The sequence below is a fragment of the Diabrotica virgifera genome, chromosome 3 (genome assembly GCF_917563875.1).
Source record: "Diabrotica virgifera virgifera chromosome 3, PGI_DIABVI_V3a".
NCBI lineage: Eukaryota > Metazoa > Arthropoda > Insecta > Coleoptera > Chrysomelidae > Diabrotica > Diabrotica virgifera.
The window spans coordinates 74,036,664-74,058,409 of record NC_065445.1 but is presented as its reverse complement, the minus strand read 5'-3'; the positions used below and the strand labels follow the sequence as shown (position 1 = coordinate 74,058,409).

The window sequence follows — 21,746 nt, the reverse complement described above, 5'->3', positions numbered from 1 at the left end:
CATACCGAGAGGCAGTCAGTCTAGTGCAGTCACTGAAGGTTTTCACCTCCGATTTCGTTGAAACTCCATCGATTTTCATGAAAATTGGTGAGTAATTAGAGGATACCTCAAAGAACAAAGGTGACATGATGCCAACTTGCGCTTTTACCCTGGATATTGACTTACCCTGGGTATTTTACCCTTGAGTTATTAAAGACCAAAGATTTTATTTTTTCGTAAAAAAATGCATGTTTTAAATCGGTTTTTCACGTATAAATCAAAAACTATGAGCTTTTACAAAAAAGTTATTATTACTGAAATTGTAGATAATAAAAAAATTAATACATTCCTCATATAAAGAACTAAACTAATGTTAGTTCAAAGTGAGTTATTGGCAAGAATGTGTATTTTTTTCGACGAGTACTCAAATCTAAGTATTCAAGCTTAAATAACGGGAAAACGATGCAATGTATAAAATATTCCTGCTTAACATTTGCCAAAGTACTTCGAAATACCTATCAAATGAGCTTCAAAACAAGGTAATAGCGTCAAAATTAAGCGAGTTATGATGAAAATAAAAGAACGGTTTCGAATTCTTTAGGAAAAAGTGAAAAATAAAACATACGCCATTTCCACAAAAATTAAAATTTATAGTAATCCTTACAAGAACTTCTTTATATTAGCATAAGTAATGTTTTCGATAATTTTGACCGGTTTAGAATGCATATTTTTGAAAAAAAGATGTAATTAAAAAAAAAACATAATTTTTAAAATTATTGTAATTCTCATATTCTTTTGATAATAACTCCAAAAATACTCAATATACGTAAAAAATTATATATAACCAAATTTTAGTTTTTTCTGTGCCAAATACTTTACCTGTTTTACTATTTCTATAGGGTAAAAAAATAACCGAGATAGAAACGTTTAAATCTTAAATTTTGCTGTGGGAACCGTGCAACCGGGGTCATTTAACCTTTTATTTTTAAAAAAACTAAGGGGTCTAAAAGATTAGGTTCAACGTGCTTAAACAGCACTTGGAATTAGCTTTCAAATAGTTTTTAGATAAACCTGATATCGTAAACACGAACGGAGTTATTAAAAAAAAATAACATTTTTTGGAAAAATTTTTAAAAGATAAATTTTGAAAATATTTTGGAGCATAAATTTTAACGCTATCAACATGTTCTGGGGTTCATTTAATAGGTATTTTTAAGTACTTTGACAAATGTTTAATAAGTTTATGTTATAAAATGCATCAATTTCCCGTTATTTCAACTTGGATACTTACGAGTTTTTACTCGCCGAAAAAATATACATTTAATTACCTATAACTCACTTTTAGTTAAAATTAAAAGGTTTTTTTAGTAAGGGGTTTATTTCGTTTTTTATTAGCTTCAATTTTGATAATAATAACTTTTTTGTAAAAACTTACACTTTTTGAGTTATTGATGAAAAATTGGTTAAAAACCATTTTTCACAAGAAAAATTAAGATCTTGGATCTTTAATAACTCAAAAAGTTTTAATTTATTTTAATAACTTTATATAACAAATTTTGCTTGAAATTTATCCCTCTATCGAATTATGGGGTTATTTTTAATAAAATCATTTTCACCCCCGAGAAGGGGTGGCATCCACCCCCAAGGTAAAAGCGCAAGTTGGCACCATGTCACCTTTGTTCCTTGAGATATCCTCTAATCACTCACCAAGTTTCATGCAAATCGATGGAGGTTCAACGAAATCGGAGGTAATAGCTCATATCCACCTTCAGGGACTCCACTAGTCACTAAGCTTTCAAATAACTTTGGGATAGTACTTAATATAGAAATTGGTCTGTAATTTGTAATGTCGGATCTACTACAAGCTTTATGTATTGGCGTTAAAAAACTTAATTTCCAAGGATCAGGAAAGTAACCAGTATACAAAGAAGAATTAAAAATTTTCCACAATGGTCTTGCCAAAATAAAACTGCACTTCTTTAAAATATAGGAGGTATTTTGTCAGGACCAGGATCTCTGTTCACATCTAACGTCATCATTCTTTCATATATACACACCCAAACTTATATGGAATCACCATGTATTTCAAAGTAATATTTATTTCTTTTGAAAAAAACTTGTTATTGTTGCGAAGAATAAAGGTTTTTATTGAAAATAAACAAACCTATAAGACAATCAGATAGTACAGCTCGGTACGGTATAGGTTATTTGCTTGAATTGCAAATTGAACGAAAATAAATAAACTAACTTTTGCGCCCAAAAACGAAAATATACGTCATATGGGGTTATAGAACTTACAACGGGGAAAGATTATTGGTCTTGTGGAGCAAGTAAAGTTTTTAGAGGGACATAGCTGTAGAGCTAGGCGTAACACAGGGCGTTCTGTCCGAAACCTATGCTAGGTAACAGGACTAGGAAAGCTCAAAAATAAAGCAAGGGAAACTTGCCAAAAAGTAATAATGGCTCGCCACGATCGTTTAATTGTCCATTCAGCTGGAAGACACCCAACCATTTCTCACCTGCAGCTCCAAAGGCAGCTTTTGGAAGCTACAGGTTTAACTCTTTCAGTTGAAACAATAAGAAGAAGAGTTCGTGCCAAGAAGTATACAGCAGGAGACAGTTATGGGTTCCTGAGTTATCCAGGCAGCACAAGATTGATCGCCTAAATTGGTGTCTTCACCACCAAAACTGGAACATTGGGAATTGACACAATGTGTATTTTCAGAAAAAGTCAGGATTTGTGTAAAATAAGATGACCCACGAAATCGTGTACGTAGAGGTCGAGGAAGACAAGCAAGAACGAAAACTGTCAGATCTGTTCACAAATATACAAGAGGAAGTGTAATGTTCTGGAGAGGAATTGTGATCCGTAAAAAAACTCCTTTAATTTTCATCCAATCAACTTTAACTGCTCACAGGTATGTTGATAAACTGTCGTTATGCTCTGGAGAGGTGCAACAGGAGAAAATTTAATTTTCTTGCATGATAATAGACCTCCGCATACCATTAGAATGACTAGACACATCTTTGAAGCAGAAGGTATCCATATAAAACGGCAGTTGTGTGCTATAAATTATTTTATTAAATTATTTGCCATAATGGAAGAAAATATTGAAAATGTATTAAGACATTCACCAAAGACAATTTAATACTTAAAGAACACAAAACATCCATACCAAGTTTAACAAAACAACTCAGCCAAGTGTCAGATTTCTCAAGAAGTGGTGTAATTTAACAGGGTTGCCAAGCAGATTATATTAAACGTTTATTAACTCATAGTTTTTAAGAAAAACAAATTTTGATTACAATTTTATACATCATTACTATCTTTGATATTCTAGTTGTCTTTGGTTCAGCTCATATGACTTTATTTTTCGTTTTTTATTACATATTAAGATATATGGCATTTGGCAATCTTACAAATACGTAATCTCTTAACGTGAACCTTATTTGAACCTTATTTCTACCTAAATAAGGGGATACCTTATCCGCTAAAAAAGTAATACGTTATTTCTTTGTTAATGCGCATGAGCAGAATAACGTATAACGTTTAACGTTACTGAAATAACGGGCTTAAAAACTCTCTATTACTGCAATGAAAATCTTTTATGGCAATATTCAAGGCAGGATGATGCCTATCTAATGGAACTAATTCCTCATCAGAATAACTCATCTTGGTAGCAATAAGAAGTATTTGCTTTAAAAATTACAGGTTATGTTAAATATGAAGTAAATGTGGAAGATATACACTGGTTACTTATATCATTTTAATTTGATTGATTTTTTAATAATTTATAAGATTTAAAATAATAACAGATAAAAGTTAGGGATTAAAAAAAAACAGAATGTGTGTACTTTGTACGCACGTAAGAAGTTATACTTCTATTATATGATTTCAACGAAATCAATATACTTTAAATAGTTTATTTATATTTAATTTCAATATTAAACTAATTTTAATACTTGCTACTTTCCAAAAATTTTTATTAAAATAATACCAAAAATTAAAAAAACAAAAGAATAAAACACACACAAACACATTGAAAAATGCCACAAAGAAATGATTTCTAAACAATAATTGTTGCCAAAATTTTTAATTAAATACGTATTTTCTGAAAAAAATTATATAATAATATACTTACAATCATAAAATGTATAAAAAAAATATTAACTTGCATTGGGGCTCGAACCCGCTTCCCGTCGATGCCGTCGATCGAAAGTCAAAGCGATTTCTCACTGCGCCACCTTCGCGTAAATGTCATGTGGGAATATACACCAACTAGACGTTTACACCATAAACTTTTTGACATTTTGTTTATTTATATGAATTTAATCAAATTATTAGTTTGATTTTTGTCGAATTAAAATATTAAAATACAACAAAATATAGAGTAAGAAAACGATATATTAGATGAAGATTTGTAGAAAGTTTGTTCGTAATCAGATAATGTAAATTAAAGCATTGCCTACTCTAATAGGTAAGTACATTATTTTTTACATTTTCCAAATAGGTATGAAGATAATTTTTTATTGCAATACAACGGAAACATTTAGAATTACGTACCTGTGGCTTTTCAAAACTATTTAAAAGTTCACTACAATTATAAATTTGATTTTATTTCTGTCCTCACCACAATAAAAACTAATATACAGGGTGTCCCTGACTAATTTAGCCACGCTATATCTCTTAAACGAATAGTGATTTTCGAATGGGACAAAAAGTGGTGTATGCTACTTGTAATACACTTTAATATGTCGCAGAAAAAAATCATCCCCTAAATATTCATCCCTTAGTTACAACCCCTATCTTTAATTTTTTTAATAGCACCCTGCATATTTTTTTATAGTTTTGGATGTGGTCTTCTATCGTCTATTCAACTCATTTTTTGAAAATAAAATCGTTTCATAAATAACCAAGAAAATATCAGTTTAGTTTTGTTAATTATGTGTCCCAGACTAATTTATCCAGGCTATATTTCTTAAACGAATAGAGATTTTCGAATGGGACAAAAACTGATCTATTACATTTGTAATATACTTTAATATGGCGTAGAAAAAATTATCCCCCAAATATTCATGCCTTAGTTACAACCACTAACTTTATTTTTTTATATAGCACCCTGTAAGTTACGGATGAATATTTAGGGGATGAATTTTTTCTACGCCATATGAAAGTGTATTACAAATGGAATAGATCAGTTTTTGTCCCATTCGAAAATCTCAATTCGTTTAAGAAATATAGCCTGGATAAATTAGTCTGGGACACACAATTAACAAAAATAAACTGATAGTTTCTTGGTTATTTACAAACCGATTTTATTTTCAAAAAATGTGTTGAATATACGATAAAAGACCACATCCAAAACTATAAAAAAAATATACAGGGTGCTATTAAAAAAATTAAAGTTAGGGTTTGTAACTAAGGGATGAATATTTAGGGGATGATTTTTTTTGTACGCCATATTAGAGTGTATTATAAGTAGAATATATCACTTTTTGTCCCATTCGAAAATCTCTATTCGTTTAAGAGATATAGCGTGGCTAAATTAGTCTGGGACACCCTGTATATACAACATTTTTGTTTACCGATAACCTCCATATTGAACAATTATTGACAGATCATTTCAACACCCAATCAGAGCCCGTATAACGACTAATACCATACTGTCGGTGTGCGCATGCGCCCAGTAAAATAAAAATTCACTCCCAATCGCGCCTAAAGAAGTATAACTTCAATAAATAAGTTCTCACTGATAGGGATTCGAACTCATTCGCGCTCAATGAATAAATAATAGACGCGAAAATAGCTGTAGTTTTTAGTGACATTTAAAATTATTGAATAACTACTATCTGTTCACTATTTAAAATTTAAGTTTCCCTTTCTATTTCAACTAAGTGTAGGTGTGTAGGATATATATGTTTTATTCATTTTAGTGGTTGAGTATAGCTGCTTGGGTGATTGGTTTGTTGGTAAAAATCTCTATTTTGCTGTTGCTAATACCAAGGAATCCAGAAAAGATGAAAAATACAGATGTTTTTTGAAGAACAGAGATGATGATCTGTACATTGGTGTGTCAATTACAGCTGAATGTAATACTTTAAAGACTGTTGAAAAAAGTCCAGAAAGATTGCATATTACACCAGGTATGATACTTATATTTAATTTTTTGGAAGTTTTGTAGCCAAAACTAGATTGTGGATTGTTTTTAATTAAGTATTTGTACTGGCTTAAGTATATTCTTATTGACATGCTGTCCATGTTCGAAGATTTGAGTAATCTGGATTTTTGCATATTTTTGACACTTCATCTAAATATAATTAATATTTTTCTCTTTATTCTTATTCTCTTCTCTCTCTTAGTTTTTCTTGTCATTTTAATTTTTTTCGTAATGTTTTCTTACTCAATTGATTTTAGTTCTATGTCTGTTTAGTTTAAGCCCATATTCTTCCCTGACTTCTGCTACTGTATAAACAGATGACAGCAGATCTTTCAATGTCTGCTATTAGTAGTATATTGTATCCCATCAACTGTTATCCTGTGGATCTGATTAGCTTTTTGTAGGTTTTGGTTTTGATGTTTTCTAACACACAACTCTGATCCACTCCTGTAGTAATTTTTATATCCATAAAAAAGTCTTCTTCTTCCACTGCCGACTCCGCTAATGAAGGTTGGCTATAACCACCGCACATTTGTCACAATCTTCTGTTTTTCTTAAAAGCGTCTATGTGTTTAACCCAGTCCAGTAGCGAATGTTTTTCAGCCAGGATATTGTCGTTTACTAGGACCCCTTTTTCCTTTGATTTTACTCTTCATAACCAGCTGTAACAACTTGTACTTATCATTTCTAAGTAAGTGCCCCAAATATACTATTTTTCTCCTTTTAATGGCGGTCAGAAGTTCTCTTCCCATTCTGTGCCACACCATTTCGTTTGTAATATTATTGATCCATGGTATTTTCAAAATTCTGCTAAAAAGCACGTCTCAAAACCTTCCAGCTTTCTCATTAAGTCAACATTAACAGTCCAAGCTTCTGCATCATAAAAAAGAATAGACTGGATATAACATTTTACCATCCGATATCAGATTTGCGGATTGAGTCCTTGGTTACTCAGAAATTTCCTCATATTCAAAAAGGCTGCTTTTGATTGCTCTATTCTTGATCGAATTTCTGATTTCGGAATTAGATCTTCCGTAATCCAGACTCCTAAGTATTTCATTTTGTTCACTCGTTCAATATCTTCATTTTTTATCTGGATCCTTGTTATGACTTTACTCCTCTTATTGATAACTGTGGTTTTTGTTTTTTTTTATGTTTATTACTAAGCCAAACTGTTTCCCAGTATCACAAAATAATAAAGTCTTGATTTTTCGTATACTATTTGTAAAAAGTGGTCCTGAGTTATAACAAAAGTTATCCAGGCATTCCTAGGCTCAACAAATTAATAAGACATATCTTAACAAAACTTCATTTTTTAGTAAAATCTGAGATAGTGGAGCCAGGTTGCCGCCTTCCGCAAAATTTCTCTGGAGAATGGATAAATACAGCTAATATTGATGCTGATATTTTCATTAATGAGACCCACATTATAGAAACATGGTATCCTGATGAAGGAAGATACAGGAGAACTATTTATGTTTGCCGAGAACAGAGAGATAGTAGAGTGATGATGGCTAGATTAACTGTTGATGGATGGTAAGATTTTATTTATTTATTTATCAATTTTTAAATTACATTCAATTATTAAGAATACAATAGGAAACTTGAATCTTCATTGAAGTATCTTCATTCTTCCAAGTCTTAACCAAGGGGTTTTCCTTATGGATTTGTTAGTGTCGTCATATTTCTCTTGCTGAGAGCTTCTGTCGATGCTTTTTTGTGGTTCCTGAGCATTTCTCAGCTTTTTAAAATGTTTTCGACATCTAGTATTTCGTTTTCAACTCTCTGATATTCTGTTTTGGTCCAGATATAGTTGCTTCTTTCGTTTTTGTTTGTGGTATTAAATTCCTGGGTGATGTATTTTATGTTTATCCTTATTCTACATAATAGATCATTCCTGCATCCTCTGACTTTATACATCATACTTCAATTACTTTTGGAGGGTGTGTATGATCTTCTGTTAGTCATAGCATAGTTTATCGTCAACATGTGTTCAAATAACATTTATTTTAAGTTGTGTTCGGTACACAAATTTAACAAAAACTTTAATTGATAAGAGATATATTATTTTTAGGTTACTATCAAACAAAAAATGTTGTTTACTTTAAATAATCTCATGTTTTAGTATCAAAATATTGTTTTAATTTCTAATTAATTTGCGTTTACTATTAATCATTATAAAACAGTATTTTGAAAACATGGAATTATTTAATTAAAGTAAACAACAATTATTTTTGGAATCACTATCGAGCTGTAGAAATATGTGATTATATGGCCTTCTTAAATTACAATTTTTTCGATGACTCCATATTATGCATAATAAGAACACATTATGACTTAAAAGTTGCAATTAAAAAATTCTTATTTTTTGCAATTAAAAAAATACGATTTCTAAGAAAATTTTATAATTTATTAAAAAAAAATGTGGAAAATACTCCTAAGAAAAATCGATTAAAGATGTATTCATCATAAATATAGTTCTGCATAACATCAATTCATTACCATTATTAAATCGTTTATAATTGAAACAGTTAGTAATAATATATCTATTTATATAATTGGCGGTCACTTGATGGAAGTTTACTGATGTATAATATACACTTAAATTCAAAAGTTGTGCCTAAAATTATGCTCATAATTTTATTTTAATAATTGATTTTTTGGTGAACAGATTAACACGGATTCTGCTAATTTTTTATTTTAGATTTTTCTTTGGTATTTATACAGTTGGGCAAAAGTTTACTTAAACTTCTTTTTTGAATTTTTAAACTTCTTTTTTAAACTTCTTCCACAGGGTGGAAGAAAACAAATTTTTTTGAGGTTATGTACATTCAACTTACGGGTCTGTAAAATATAGACATGTTTTGTAAAAGCCTCAATTTTAAAATTTATTGCATCCTACCTACAAAAAATAAAAACGAAAAGAGACGTTTTTGATGGTGAGAGAGGAAGAAGGGTGATGGTGGGTTAAAATTGCGCTAAGTTTCATTTTTTAATCGCATAGAACTGAAGAAAATGAAACATGTAATTCTGGGAGTGAGGGTTTCCCTTTAAATTATTTTTTCCGTGTATAAGTGGAAAGTTTGATGCGCCTATTTCGAATCGCGCTTTAAACTAGCGCCTTTATGTGCCACTAAAAAGTGACGGCATAGTGCTCATACGTTTTCTTTTAGGTTCTACTATTCAAGTTATAGACTCTTACGGTGCCTAAAATGTTTATAGCAAATTTCACCTATTCCGGTTTTTAATATACACTCCTGGCCAAAAAAATGGGACCCCTTAAAAATGGGTGATTTTTGATGTCTTGAATCTCCTAAACCTGTTGTCCGATTTTAGTGATTTTTTTTAGTATGTTATAGCCTTATTCATTAACAATATCGATGTATTAATATTGTTGCTGAACATGTAAATGTCATGATATACCGGGGGTAACAATAATACTGTGTTTTTTCCTCAAAGTTCGGAAAACCTTGTGGAATATTCTAGCATTTAAAAAATATTGAAATTAAAACTCAATTGTAGCCTTAGCCTGTTTAACATTCTGCTATGTGACTTATTCACTTCTGTTGGATAATGAAAAAGTTAGTTGGAAGGCGTCCATCTTGGCGGGCTCTGTGACGTCTGAGATGGACTTTGATTTCAACTCACACGCCACGATTTGACGTGCCGTCGCGCCTCTACCACAAAAAGCGTCAAAAATGACCAGAATGAACCTTAAATTTTTTTTTAAATTGCCCCAGAATCTGGGGAAAAATTGATTTTCTATCTAACTCTAATACACAGGCTCTTATGGGAGGCGCTGTTGCCAGATGTTTTGAAATGCCCAGTTTGTCAGTAGATCTAGGGAAAAAAATTTTCGTGTGCCAGTACCGGTGCTGTCCTTTTACTACTTGGATAATGAAAAAGTTAGGTGCTTTGACAACTAGCCATGTTCTTCATCAATACAGGGTGTTTCTAAATAAGCGCGACAAACTTTAAGGGGTAATTCTGCATGAAAAAATAATGACCGTTTGATTTATAAACATATTTATAAACATATGTCTGCAAATGCTTCGTTCCGAGATACGGGATGTTGAATCTTTTCTTACACACTGACGATTTATTTATTGCTCTGAAACCAGTTGAGATATGCAAATGAAATTTGATGGGCTTTAATATGTAGTTATTGCTCATTTTTTGACGTACAATTATGTATTTTATATTCACCATTGGCGTGCATACGGGTCATATAACCCTGTCATATACCCTGTATGCACGCCAATGGTGAATATAAAATTTTTAGTTGTATGTCAAAAAATGTAAAATGACTACCTCTTAAAACCTACCAAATTTCATTTGCATACCTCAACCGGTTTTAGAGCAATAAATAAATCGTCAGTTTGTAAGAAAAAATTCAACGTATGTTTATAAAGCAAACTGCCTTTATAGGCCTTGGGCCCGCATATACAATTATTATTTATGACCACACCGTTGAAACTTTTTGTACTTGTTATTTGGATGGAGTCGGACAAATTTTGAGCTTGGCGCATTATGGTAGTGGGGCGTTTGTCTGTCAAGCGGTGACGAAATTGTCAATTTTATGCAAGAAAAAAATTTATTACCACATTGGTCATTCTATTTTAATCAATGGATTTTATCATATAAACAACGAAAACAATTTTGTCGGACAAAAATATTGGGGCATATGACGCGTCGGACACGCTAAATATGTCAAATTTATGAAAATAATAAATTTATTACCACATCGATAATTTTAACGGTATCTATCATAAAACCTTTTTACAATAATGTGGTAACCTTGTCGGACAATTTTCACGGGGCATATGCGCAGTCGGACGCGCCGAAGATGTCAATTTCCTGAAATTTTTTTATTTACGACCATTTTTCCGACAGCATTAGTAGGTTATGAGTAATTATATTCTTAACCAAAAAATCAAAGCGTCGGACAAAAATATTGGGGCAACTCGACAGTCGGACAAAAAATTTAATTTTTATTAGTAAAGTATACTTTCAAATTATGCTGGGTTCGTGCATCCCTTATCTTTACAACCATTTTTCCGACAAAAGTAGTAGGCTAAAAGTAATTATATTCTTAAACAAAAAATGTAATTGTCTGACAAAAATGTTGGGGCAAACGAACAGAAAACTTAATTCTTTTAGGCTATCGACGAGGAGGTATTATCAAAAAAAAAATTTAAAACAGTGTTTCTCGGTTACTTTTGAATCGATTTAGCTGAAAATTGGTACACACACTAAGTAAAGCATTTAAAAGGGTATGACGCAGATCGGAACCCAAAATTTTCTTAAAAAATTTTCCGACAAGAGGGAAAATTTTAGAAAAATTGTGATCTGATAATTTGTGTACATACTCCTTGAACAACGACATATATCGTTCTGTATTTTTTTTCTCAAATTAAAAAAAAAATTTCAGCACATGTATCAGGTTATAAGTAGTTATATTTCAAATCAAAAAATCTAAGTGCCCGACATAAATAGTGGGGCACATACAAAGTCGGACAAAAAATTTAATTTTTATTAATAAACTATACTTTTAAATTATTCTGGGTTCGTACATCCCTTATCTTTACAACCATTTTTCCGACAAAAGTAGTAGGATACAAGTAATTATACTCTTAAACAAAAAATGTAATTGTCTGACAAAAATATTGGGGCAAACGAACAGGAAACTTAATTCTTTTAGGCTATGGACGAGGAGGTATTATCCAAAAATATTTTAAAACAGATTTTTTCGGTTATTTTTGAATCGATTTAGCTGAAAATTGGTACACACACTAAGTAAAACATTTAAAAGGGTATGACGTAGCGCTGTACCCAAAATTTTCCCAAAAAAATTTCGGACAAGAGGGAAAATTTTAGAAAAATTGTGATCTGATATTTGCGTACATACTCCTTGAACAACGACAAACATCGTTCTGTAGTTTTTTTTCTCGAAATAAAAAAAACTTCCGACACAAGTATCAGGTTATAAGTAGTTATATTCCAAATCAAAAAATCTAAGTGTCCGACAAAAATATTGGGGCAAATCCAAAGTCAGACAAGAAATTTAATTTTTATTGATAAACTATACTTTTAAAATATGCTGGGTTCGTGTATCCCTTATCTTTACAACCATTTTTCCGACAAAGTTAGTAAGTTACAAGTAATTATATTCTTAAACAAAAAATGTAATTTTTTGACAAAAATCTTGGGGCAAACGAACAGAAAACTTAATTCATTTAGGCTATCGACGAGAAAGTAATATTAAAAAATTTTAAAAGAGTTTTCTCGGTTATTTTTGAATCGATTTAGCTCAAAATTGGCACACACTAAGTTAAACATTTAAAAGGGTATGACGTAGAGCTGTACCCAAAATTTTCTTAAAAAATTTTCCGACAAGGGGGAAAATTTTTGAAAAATTGTGATCTGATATTTGCTTACATACTCCTTGAACAACGACAAACATCGTTCTGTAGTTTTTTTTTCCAATTAAAAAAAATTTCTGACGCAAGTATCAGGTTATAAGTAGTTATATTCTATATCAAAAAATCTAAGTGTCCGACAAAAATATTGGGTCAAATCCAAAGTCGGACAAAAAATTTAATTTTTATTAATAAACTGTCTTTTAAACCTTACTGGGTTCGTGCAACCCTTACCTTTAAAACCATTTTTTCCGACAACATTAGTAGGTCATAAGTAATTATATTCTTAATCAAAAAATCAAAGTGTCGGACAAAAATATTGGGGCAACTCGACAGTCGGACAAAAAATTTATTTTTATTAGTAAAGTATACTTTCAAATTATGTTGGCTTCGTGCATCCCTTATCTTTACAACCATTTTTCCGACAAAAGTAGTAGGTTACAAGTAATTATATTCTTAAACAAAAAATATAATTGTCTGACAAAAATGTTGGGGCAAACGAACAGAAAACTTAATTCTTTTAGGCTATCGACGAGGAGGTATTATCAAAAAAAATTTTTAAAACAGTGTTTCTCGGTTACTTTTGAATCGATTTAGCTGAAAATTGGTACACACACTAAGTAAAGCATTTAAAAGGGTATGACGTAGATCGGAACCAAAAATTTTCTTAAAAAATTTTCCGACAAGAGGGAAAATTTTAGAAAAATTGTGATCTGATAATTTGTGTACATACTCCTTGAACAACGACAAACATCGTTCTGTATTTTTTTCTCGAATTAAAAAAAAAATTTTCAGCACATGTATCAGGTTATAAAAAGTTATATTCCAAATCAAAAAATCTAAGTGCCCGACATAAATAGTGGGGCACATCCAAAGTCGGACAAAAAATTTAATTTTTATTAATAAACTATACTTTTAAACAATTCTGGGTTCGTGCATCCCTTATCTTTACAACCATTTTTCCGACAAGAACAGTAGGATAAAAGTAATTATACTCTTAAACAAAAAATGTAATTTTCTGACAAAAATGTTGGGGCAAACGAACAGGAAACTTAATTCTTTTAGGCTATGGACGAGGAGGTATTATCCAAAAATATTTTAACACAGATTTTTCGGTTATTTTTGAATCGATTTAGCTGAAAATTGGTACACACACTAAGTAAAACATTTAAAAGGGTATGACGTAGAGCTGTACCCAAAATTTTCCCAAAAAAATTTCGGACAAGAGGGAAAATTTTAGAAAAATTGTGATCTAATATTTGCGTACATACTCTTTGAACAACGACAAACATCGTTCTGTAGTTTTTTTTCTCGAAATAAAAAAAAATTTCCGACACAAGTATCAGGTCATAAGTAGTTATATTCCAAATCAAAAAATCTAAGTGTCCGACAAAAATATTGGGTCAAATCCAAAGTCGGACAAAAAATTTAATTTTTATTAATAAACTGTCTTTTAAACTTTTCACGGTTCGTGCAACCCTTACCTTTAAAACCATTTTTCCGACAACATTAGTAGGTTATAAGTAATTATATTCTTAATCAAAAAATCAAAGTGTCGGACAAAAATATTGGGGAAATTCGACAGTCGGACAAAAAATTTATTTTTATTAGTAAAGTATACTTTCAAATTATGCTGGGTTCGTGCATCCCTTATCTTTACAACCATTTTTCCGACAAAAGTAGTAGGTTACAAGTAATTATATTCTTAAACAAAAAATGTAATTGTCTGACAAAAATGTTGGGGCAAACGAACAGAAAACTTAATTCTTTTAGGCTATCGACGAGGAGGTATTATCAAAAAAAAAATTTAAAACAGTGTTTCTCGGTTACTTTTGAATCGATTTAGCTGAAAATTGGTACACACACTAAGTAAAGCATTTAAAAGGGTGTGACGCAGATCGGAACCCAAAATTTTCTTAAAAAATTTTCCGACAAGAGGGAAAATTTTAGAAAAATTGTGATCTGATAATTTGTGTACATACTCCTTGAACAACGACAAATATCGTTCTGTAGTTTTTTTTTCTGGAAATAAAAAAAAATTTCCGATACAAGTATCAGGATAAGTAGTTATATTCCAAATCAAAAAATCTAAGTGTCCGACAAAAATATTGGGTCAAATCCAAAGTCGGACAAAAAATTTAATTTTTATTAATAAACTGTCTTTTAAACCTTTCTGGGTTCGTGCAACCCTTACCTTTAAAACCATTTTTCCGACAACATTAGTAGGTTATAAGTAATTATATTCTTAATCAAAAAATCAAAGTGTCGGACAAAAATATTGGGGCAACTCGACAGTCGGACAAAAAATTTATTTTTATTAGTAAAGTATACTTTCAAATTATGCTGGGTTCGTGCATCCCTTATCTTTACAACCATTTTTCCGACAAAAGTAGTAGGTTACAAGTAATTATATTCTTAAACAAAAAATGTAATTGTCTGACAAAAATGTTGGGGCAAACGAACAGAAAACTTAATTCTTTTAGGCTATCGACGAGGAGGTATTATCAAAAAACAATTTAAAACAGTGTTTCTCGGTTACTTTTGAATCGATTTAGCTGAAAATTGGTACACTCACTAAGTAAAGCATTTAAAAGGGTATGACGCAGATCGGAACCCAAAATTTTCTTAAAAAATTTTCCGACAAGAGGGAAAATTTTAGAAAAATTGTGATCTGATAATTTGTGTACATACTCCTTGAACAACGACAAACATCGTTCTGTATTTTTTTTCTCGAATTAAAAAAAAATTTTCAGCACATGTATCAGGTTATAAGTAGTTATATTTCAAATCAAAAAATCTAAGTGCCCGACATAAATCGTGGGGCAAATCCAAAGTCGGACAAAAAATTTAATTTTTATTAATAAACTATACTTTTAAACTATTCTGGGTTCGTGCATCCCTTATCTTTACAAACATTTTTCCGACAAAAGTAGTAGGATACAAGTAATTATACTCTTAAACAAAAAATGTAATTGTCTGACAAAAATATTGGGGCAAACGAACAGGAAACTTAATTCTTTTAGGCTATGGACGAGGAGGTATTATCCAAAAATATTTTAAAACAGATTTTTTCGGTTATTTTTGAATCGATTTAGCTGAAAATTGGTACACACACTAAGTAAAACATTTAAAAGGGTATGACGTAGCGCTGTACCCAAAATTTTCCCAAAAAAATTTCGGACAAGAGGGAAAATTTTAGAAAAATTGTGATCTGATATTTGCGTACATACTCCTTGAACAACGACAAACATCGTTCTGTAGTTTTTTTTCTCGAAATAAAAAAAATTTCCGACACAAGTATCAGGTTATAAGTAGTTATATTCCAAATCAAAAAATCTAAGTGTCCGACAAAAATATTGGGGCAAATCCAAAGTCAGACAAAAAATTTAATTTTTATTGATAAACTATACTTTTAAAATATGCTGGGTTCGTGTATCCCTTATCTTTACAACCATTTTTCCGACAAAGTTAGTAAGTTACAAGTAATTATATTCTTAAACAAAAAATGTAATTTTTTGACAAAAATCTTGGGGCAAACGAACAGAAATCTTAATTCATTTAGGCTATCGACGAGAAAGTAATATTAAAAAATTTTAAAAGAGTTTTCTCGGTTATTTTTGAATCGATTTAGCTCAAAATTGGCACACACTAAGTAAAACATTTAAAAGGGTATGACGTAGAGCTGCACCCAAAATTTTCTTAAAAAATTTTCCGACAAGAGGGAAAATTTTTGAAAAATTGTGATCTGATATTTGCTTACATACTCCTTGAACAACGACAAACATCGTTCTGTAGTTTTTTTTTCCAATTAAAAAAAATTTCTGACACAAGTATCAGGTTATAAGTAGTTATATTCTATATCAAAAAATCTAAGTGTCCGACAAAAATATTGGGTCAAATCCAAAGTCGGACAAAAAATTTAATTTTTATTAATAAACTGTCTTTTAAACCTTACTGGGTTCGTGCAACCCTTACCTTTAAAACCATTTTTCCGACAACATTAGTAGGTCATAAGTAATTATATTCTTAATCAAAAAATCAAAGTGTCGGACAAAAATATTGGGGCAACTCGACAGTCGGACAAAAAATTTATTTTTATTAGTAAAGTATACTTTCAAATTATGCTGGCTTCGTGCATCCCTTATCTGTACCACCATTTTTCCGACAAAAGTAGTAGGTTACAAGTAATTATATTCTTAAACAAAAAATATAATTGTCTGACAAAAATGTTGGGGCAAACGAACAGAAAACTTAATTCTTTTAGGCTATCGACGAGGAGGTATTATCAAAAAAAATTTTTAAAACAGTGTTTCTCGGTTACTTTTGAATCGATTTAGCTGAAAATTGGTACACACACTAAGTAAAGCATTTAAAAGGGTATGACGTAGATCGGAACCAAAAATTTTCTTAAAAAATTTTCCGACAAGAGGGAAAATTTTAGAAAAATTGTGATCTGATAATTTGTGTACATACTCCTTGAACAACGACAAACATCGTTCTGTATTTTTTTCTCGAATTAAAAAAAAAATTTTCAGCACATGTATCAGGTTATAAGTAGTTATATTCCAAATCAAAAAATCTAAGTGCCCGACATAAATAGTGGGGCACATCCAAAGTCGGACAAAAAATTTAATTTTTATTAATAAACTATACTTTTAAACTATTCTGGATTCGTGCATCCCTTATCTTTACAACCATTTTTCCGACAAGAGCAGTAGGATAAAAGTAATTATACTCTTAAACAAAAAATGTAATTTTCTGACAAAAATGTTGGGGCAAACGAACAGGAAACTTAATTCTTTTAGGCTATGGACGAGGAGGTATTATCCAAAAATATTTTAACACAGATTTTTTCGGTTATTTTTGAATCGATTTAGCTGAAAATTGGTACACACACTAAGTAAAACATTTAAAAGGGTATGACGTAGAGCTGTACCCAAAATTTTCCCAAAAAAATTTCGGACAAGAGGGAAAATTTTAGAAAAATTGTGATCTGATAATTTGTGTACATACTCCTTGAACAACGACAAACATCGTTCTGTAGTTTTTTTTCTCGAAATAAAAAAAAATTTCCGATACAAGTATCAGGTTATAAGTAGTTATATTCCAAATCAAAAAATCTAAGTGTCCGACAAAAATATTGGGTCAAATCCAAAGTAGGACAAAAAATTTAATTTTTATTAATAAACTGTCTTTTGAACCTTACTGGGTTCGTGCAACCCTTACCTTTAAAACCATTTTTCCGACAACATTAGTAGGTTATAAGTAATTATATTCTTAATCAAAAAATCAAAGTGTCGGACAAAAATATTGGGGCAACTCGACAGTCGGACAATAAATTTATTTTTATTAGTAAAGTATACTTTCAAATTATGCTGGGTTCGTGCATCCCTTACCTTTACAACCATTTTTCCGACAAAAGTAGTAGGTTACAAGTAATTATATTCTTAAACAAAAAATATAATTGCCTGACAAAAATGTTGGGGCAAACGAACAGAAAACTTAATTGTTTTAGGCTATCGACGAGGAGGTATTATCAAAAAAAATTTTTAAAACAGTGTTTCTCGGTTACTTTTGAATCGATTTAGCTGAAAATTGGTACACACTCTTAGTAAAGCATTTAAAAGGGTATGACGTAGATCGGAACCCAAAATTTTCTTAAAAAATTTTCCGACAAGAGGGAAAATTTTAGAAAAATTGTGATCTGATAATTTGTGTATATACTCCTTGAACAACGACAAACATCGTTCTGTATTTTTTTTTCTCGAAATAAAAAAGAATTTCCGACACAAGTATCAGGTTATAAGTAGTTATATTCCATATCAAAAAATCTAAGTGTCCGACAAAAATATTGGGTCAAATCCAAAGTAGGACAAAAAATTTAATTTTTATTAATAAACTGTCTTTTGAACCTTACTGGGTTCGTGCAACCCTTACCTTTAAAACCATTTTTCCGACAACATTAGTAGGTTATAAGTAATTATATTCTTAATCAAAAAATCGAAGTGTCGGACAAAAATATTGGGGCAACTCGACAGTCGGACAAAAAATTTATTTTTATTAGTAAAGTATACTTTCAAATTATGCTGGGTTTGTGCATCCCTTATCTTTACAACCATTTTTCCGACAAAAGTAGTAGGTTACAAGTAATTATATTCTTAAACAAAAAATATAATTGTCTGACAAAAATGTTGGGGCAAACTAACAGAAATCTTAATTCTTTTAGGCTATCGACGAAGAGGTATTATCAAAAAAAAATTTAAAACAGTGTTTCTCGGTTACTTTTGAATCGATTTAGCTAAAAATTGGTACACACGCTAAGTACTACACTTAAAAGGGCATGACAAAGAATTGTACACAAAATTTTCCAAAAAGATTTTCCGACAAGAGGGAAAATTTCGGAAATTTTTTTAAAAATTTTAGAATGTTCTCTACAAGGCGGAACCCGACATCCAACGCCCTGAAGGGCACTAAGGTTTATGAGAAAGAAGAAGAAGAAGGAATGTTCTCTACGTTACGTCCTTATAAATATTATAAGGTGTATTTCTACAAATTTTCAGTTTGATCTATGTAGATCTAACCGAAAAAAATTGTTTATAGTTCGCTTTGGTCTCCTTGATGCTTATTATTTTTTTATATCCCAGAGAACGGCTGTTCCCGTACATGCGACACTATATTATACAAGAAATTTTCGATTTTCTAAATGTGACTGAATTGAAAAAATTGGGCCAAATCCAATCTTAAAATATAGGAAAAGAGATATATGTCAACCATCCATTTTGGTCCAAGGGTGTGGATTTTACGTCCCATTTAGAGTCTGTTTTTCGTTCTCGTCCCCAAAACTCCCAAAAATTTAGAAAATTTAAGTCCGACTTTACAGCTTCCTTTAGTACTGAACATTACCTTTCCAAAGCATGTTTAATTTTGAAAATTCTTCTCTTCTTCTTCTTCTTCTTCTTCCTTTTATATAGACATTACTCTGTCTGTTTTTCAATGTGCCTCCAGTAAGTTGTCATTTCACCTTTTTCGTGGTCTTCCCACTGATCGTCTTCCTATTGGGGAACCCTCTCTGACCGTCCTTACTACTCTATTTGTTGTCATTCGGCTTATGTGGTCGTTCCATTCTACTCTTCTGCTTTTCACCCCATAGGCGTAACCAGGGGGTGGTTTTGGGGGTTATAACCCCCCTTTTGGGTGTACTTTGAGCTCTATACGCTTAACACAATTAGTATTCCATACCCCCAGAGACCTTCAAGTAGACGTAACTCCCCCTTAGGATCATCCTGGTTACACCTCTGTTTCACCCAGTTATTAATGTTGTCCACCTTGCATCTCCTTCATATATCTGCACTTCTAGCTCTATCCCACAGCGTCTTACCATCGATTTTTCGCAATGTTTTCATCTCTGCTGTTTCTATAGCATTCGTTTTGTCCTTTCTGTATCAGGTTGTGTTTCTGCCGCGTATGTCATTATTGGTCTGATGACTCTTTTGTAAATTCTGCCTTTCACTTCTTTTCTGATGTTTTTATTTCTCTATATTGTTTCATTCAGGCAACCTGCGGCTCTGTTTGCTTTATTCACCTGATCTTCCACTTTTGTTTCGAGCTTTCCGTAGCTGCATAGTGTGATGCCTAGATATTTAAACTCCATGACTTGTTCTATGGAGTCTAGGTTGAACCGTGATAGTGTGTACATGTGTGTGTGATCGCTCCGTATCAAAGTTCATACATTGGGCCGGTACGAGTTTAGTCATCCACACTACATTCACTGAGACAATTACAGGTAACATTAGATTGTAATTAGCATAAAATAAATAGATAATTCTTTATACGTATTTGTGTGAAACAGTGTTATAAAGAAAGATAAACAAACAACAGAAAAAGCTAACAGGGATAAGCTTCTTGACCTTCGCAAGGTTGAATTGGGTTGGGTAGCTTTGCGCTCTGTCAGAGTTCTATTATTTACAACAACAATACATTGTTATACACACACAGATATATTTATACAGAGTGATACAAACCACATAAGGATGAGCGACTGGGACGAAATCAAAAATTAATAACAAATTTGACGTCGGAAATGCGTAAAGATCTGAAAGAAATTAAAAATGATTTTCAAGAATATAAAAAAACACTGAAAATTTTCAGAGAAGAAAATATAGAATTAAAGAAAGAAATTAACGAACTGAAGATGAAAGTTGAAAATTTGGAAAAATTGGAAGAAAAAGTCGAAAACATCGAAAAATACAAGAAGAAAAATAACATAATTATAAGTGGATTTAAAATACGGGACAATGAAGAAGAAGCGCAAGAAGAAATAGAAAAATTTGTCGAAAACAAGCTACAAGTTGTTATTAAAGCGAAAAAATTGACAAAAATAAACGAAACAATGTGCGTACTAAAACTGAACAATCGAGAAAAAGCAGATGTAATGAAAAATAAACACAAACTAAGACACGTCAAAAGCCAAAAAATATTTATACGCCATGATTTAACAGAACAAGAGAACAAAATCCAGAAAAGCCTACAAGAAATAGCAAAAGATAAAAGAAACCAGAACAAAAAGGTAGTAATTGGGTACCAGAAATTAATTATAAATGGCGAAAAATTTATATGAAATAAAAAGAAAAATACGATTGAAAGTACGAATACTCTTCATGATAATTCAAAAAACTAGTGGAACATATACAGGACGGAAACATGGAGACGACCAGCATAAGAAAAGGAAAACGAAATATGATAAAAGGAAGAGCGAGCACATGGAAAATTGGAACATGGAATATTCGAAGTATTTACGGAAAAGAACAGGATTTAATAGAGGAATTTGAACAAGCACAACTAGATATACTAACAGTATCGGAAACAAAGAAAAAAGGCAAAGGCGAAATTAAACTTAATAAAGGTCATTTGATGATATATAGCGGAGTGGGCAATAAACAAAGAGCTGCAGCCGGAATAGGATGCATAATACATGAAAAGCTAATAAATAGTGTAAACACGTGGGAGGCAATTAACGAAAGAATATTAAAAGTAGAACTAACAGGCATAAACGGAGAAAACTGGATAATATTAGCCGTATACGGACCAAGCGAAGACGAGAATTCAGCAATAAAAGATAAATTTTGGGATGAACTGACGAGAATTACAGAAGAATGCAAAGGAAGAATATTAATTGCTGGAGACTTCAACA

General features: G+C 31.3%; 1 protein-coding gene across 1 annotated transcript in view; it reads left to right on the top strand.

The window, feature by feature from the left end:
- LOC126881138 (uncharacterized) overlaps positions 1 to 21,746 on the top strand; it is a 79,153-nt gene that overhangs the window by 25,083 nt on the left and 32,324 nt on the right. Inside the window, exons 4-5 of the mRNA XM_050645203.1 lie at positions 5,914 to 6,123; positions 7,457 to 7,673. Of these exons, the coding sequence (XP_050501160.1) occupies positions 5,914 to 6,123; positions 7,457 to 7,673 (427 nt within the window). The remainder of the gene's footprint in view (positions 1 to 5,913; positions 6,124 to 7,456; positions 7,674 to 21,746) is intronic.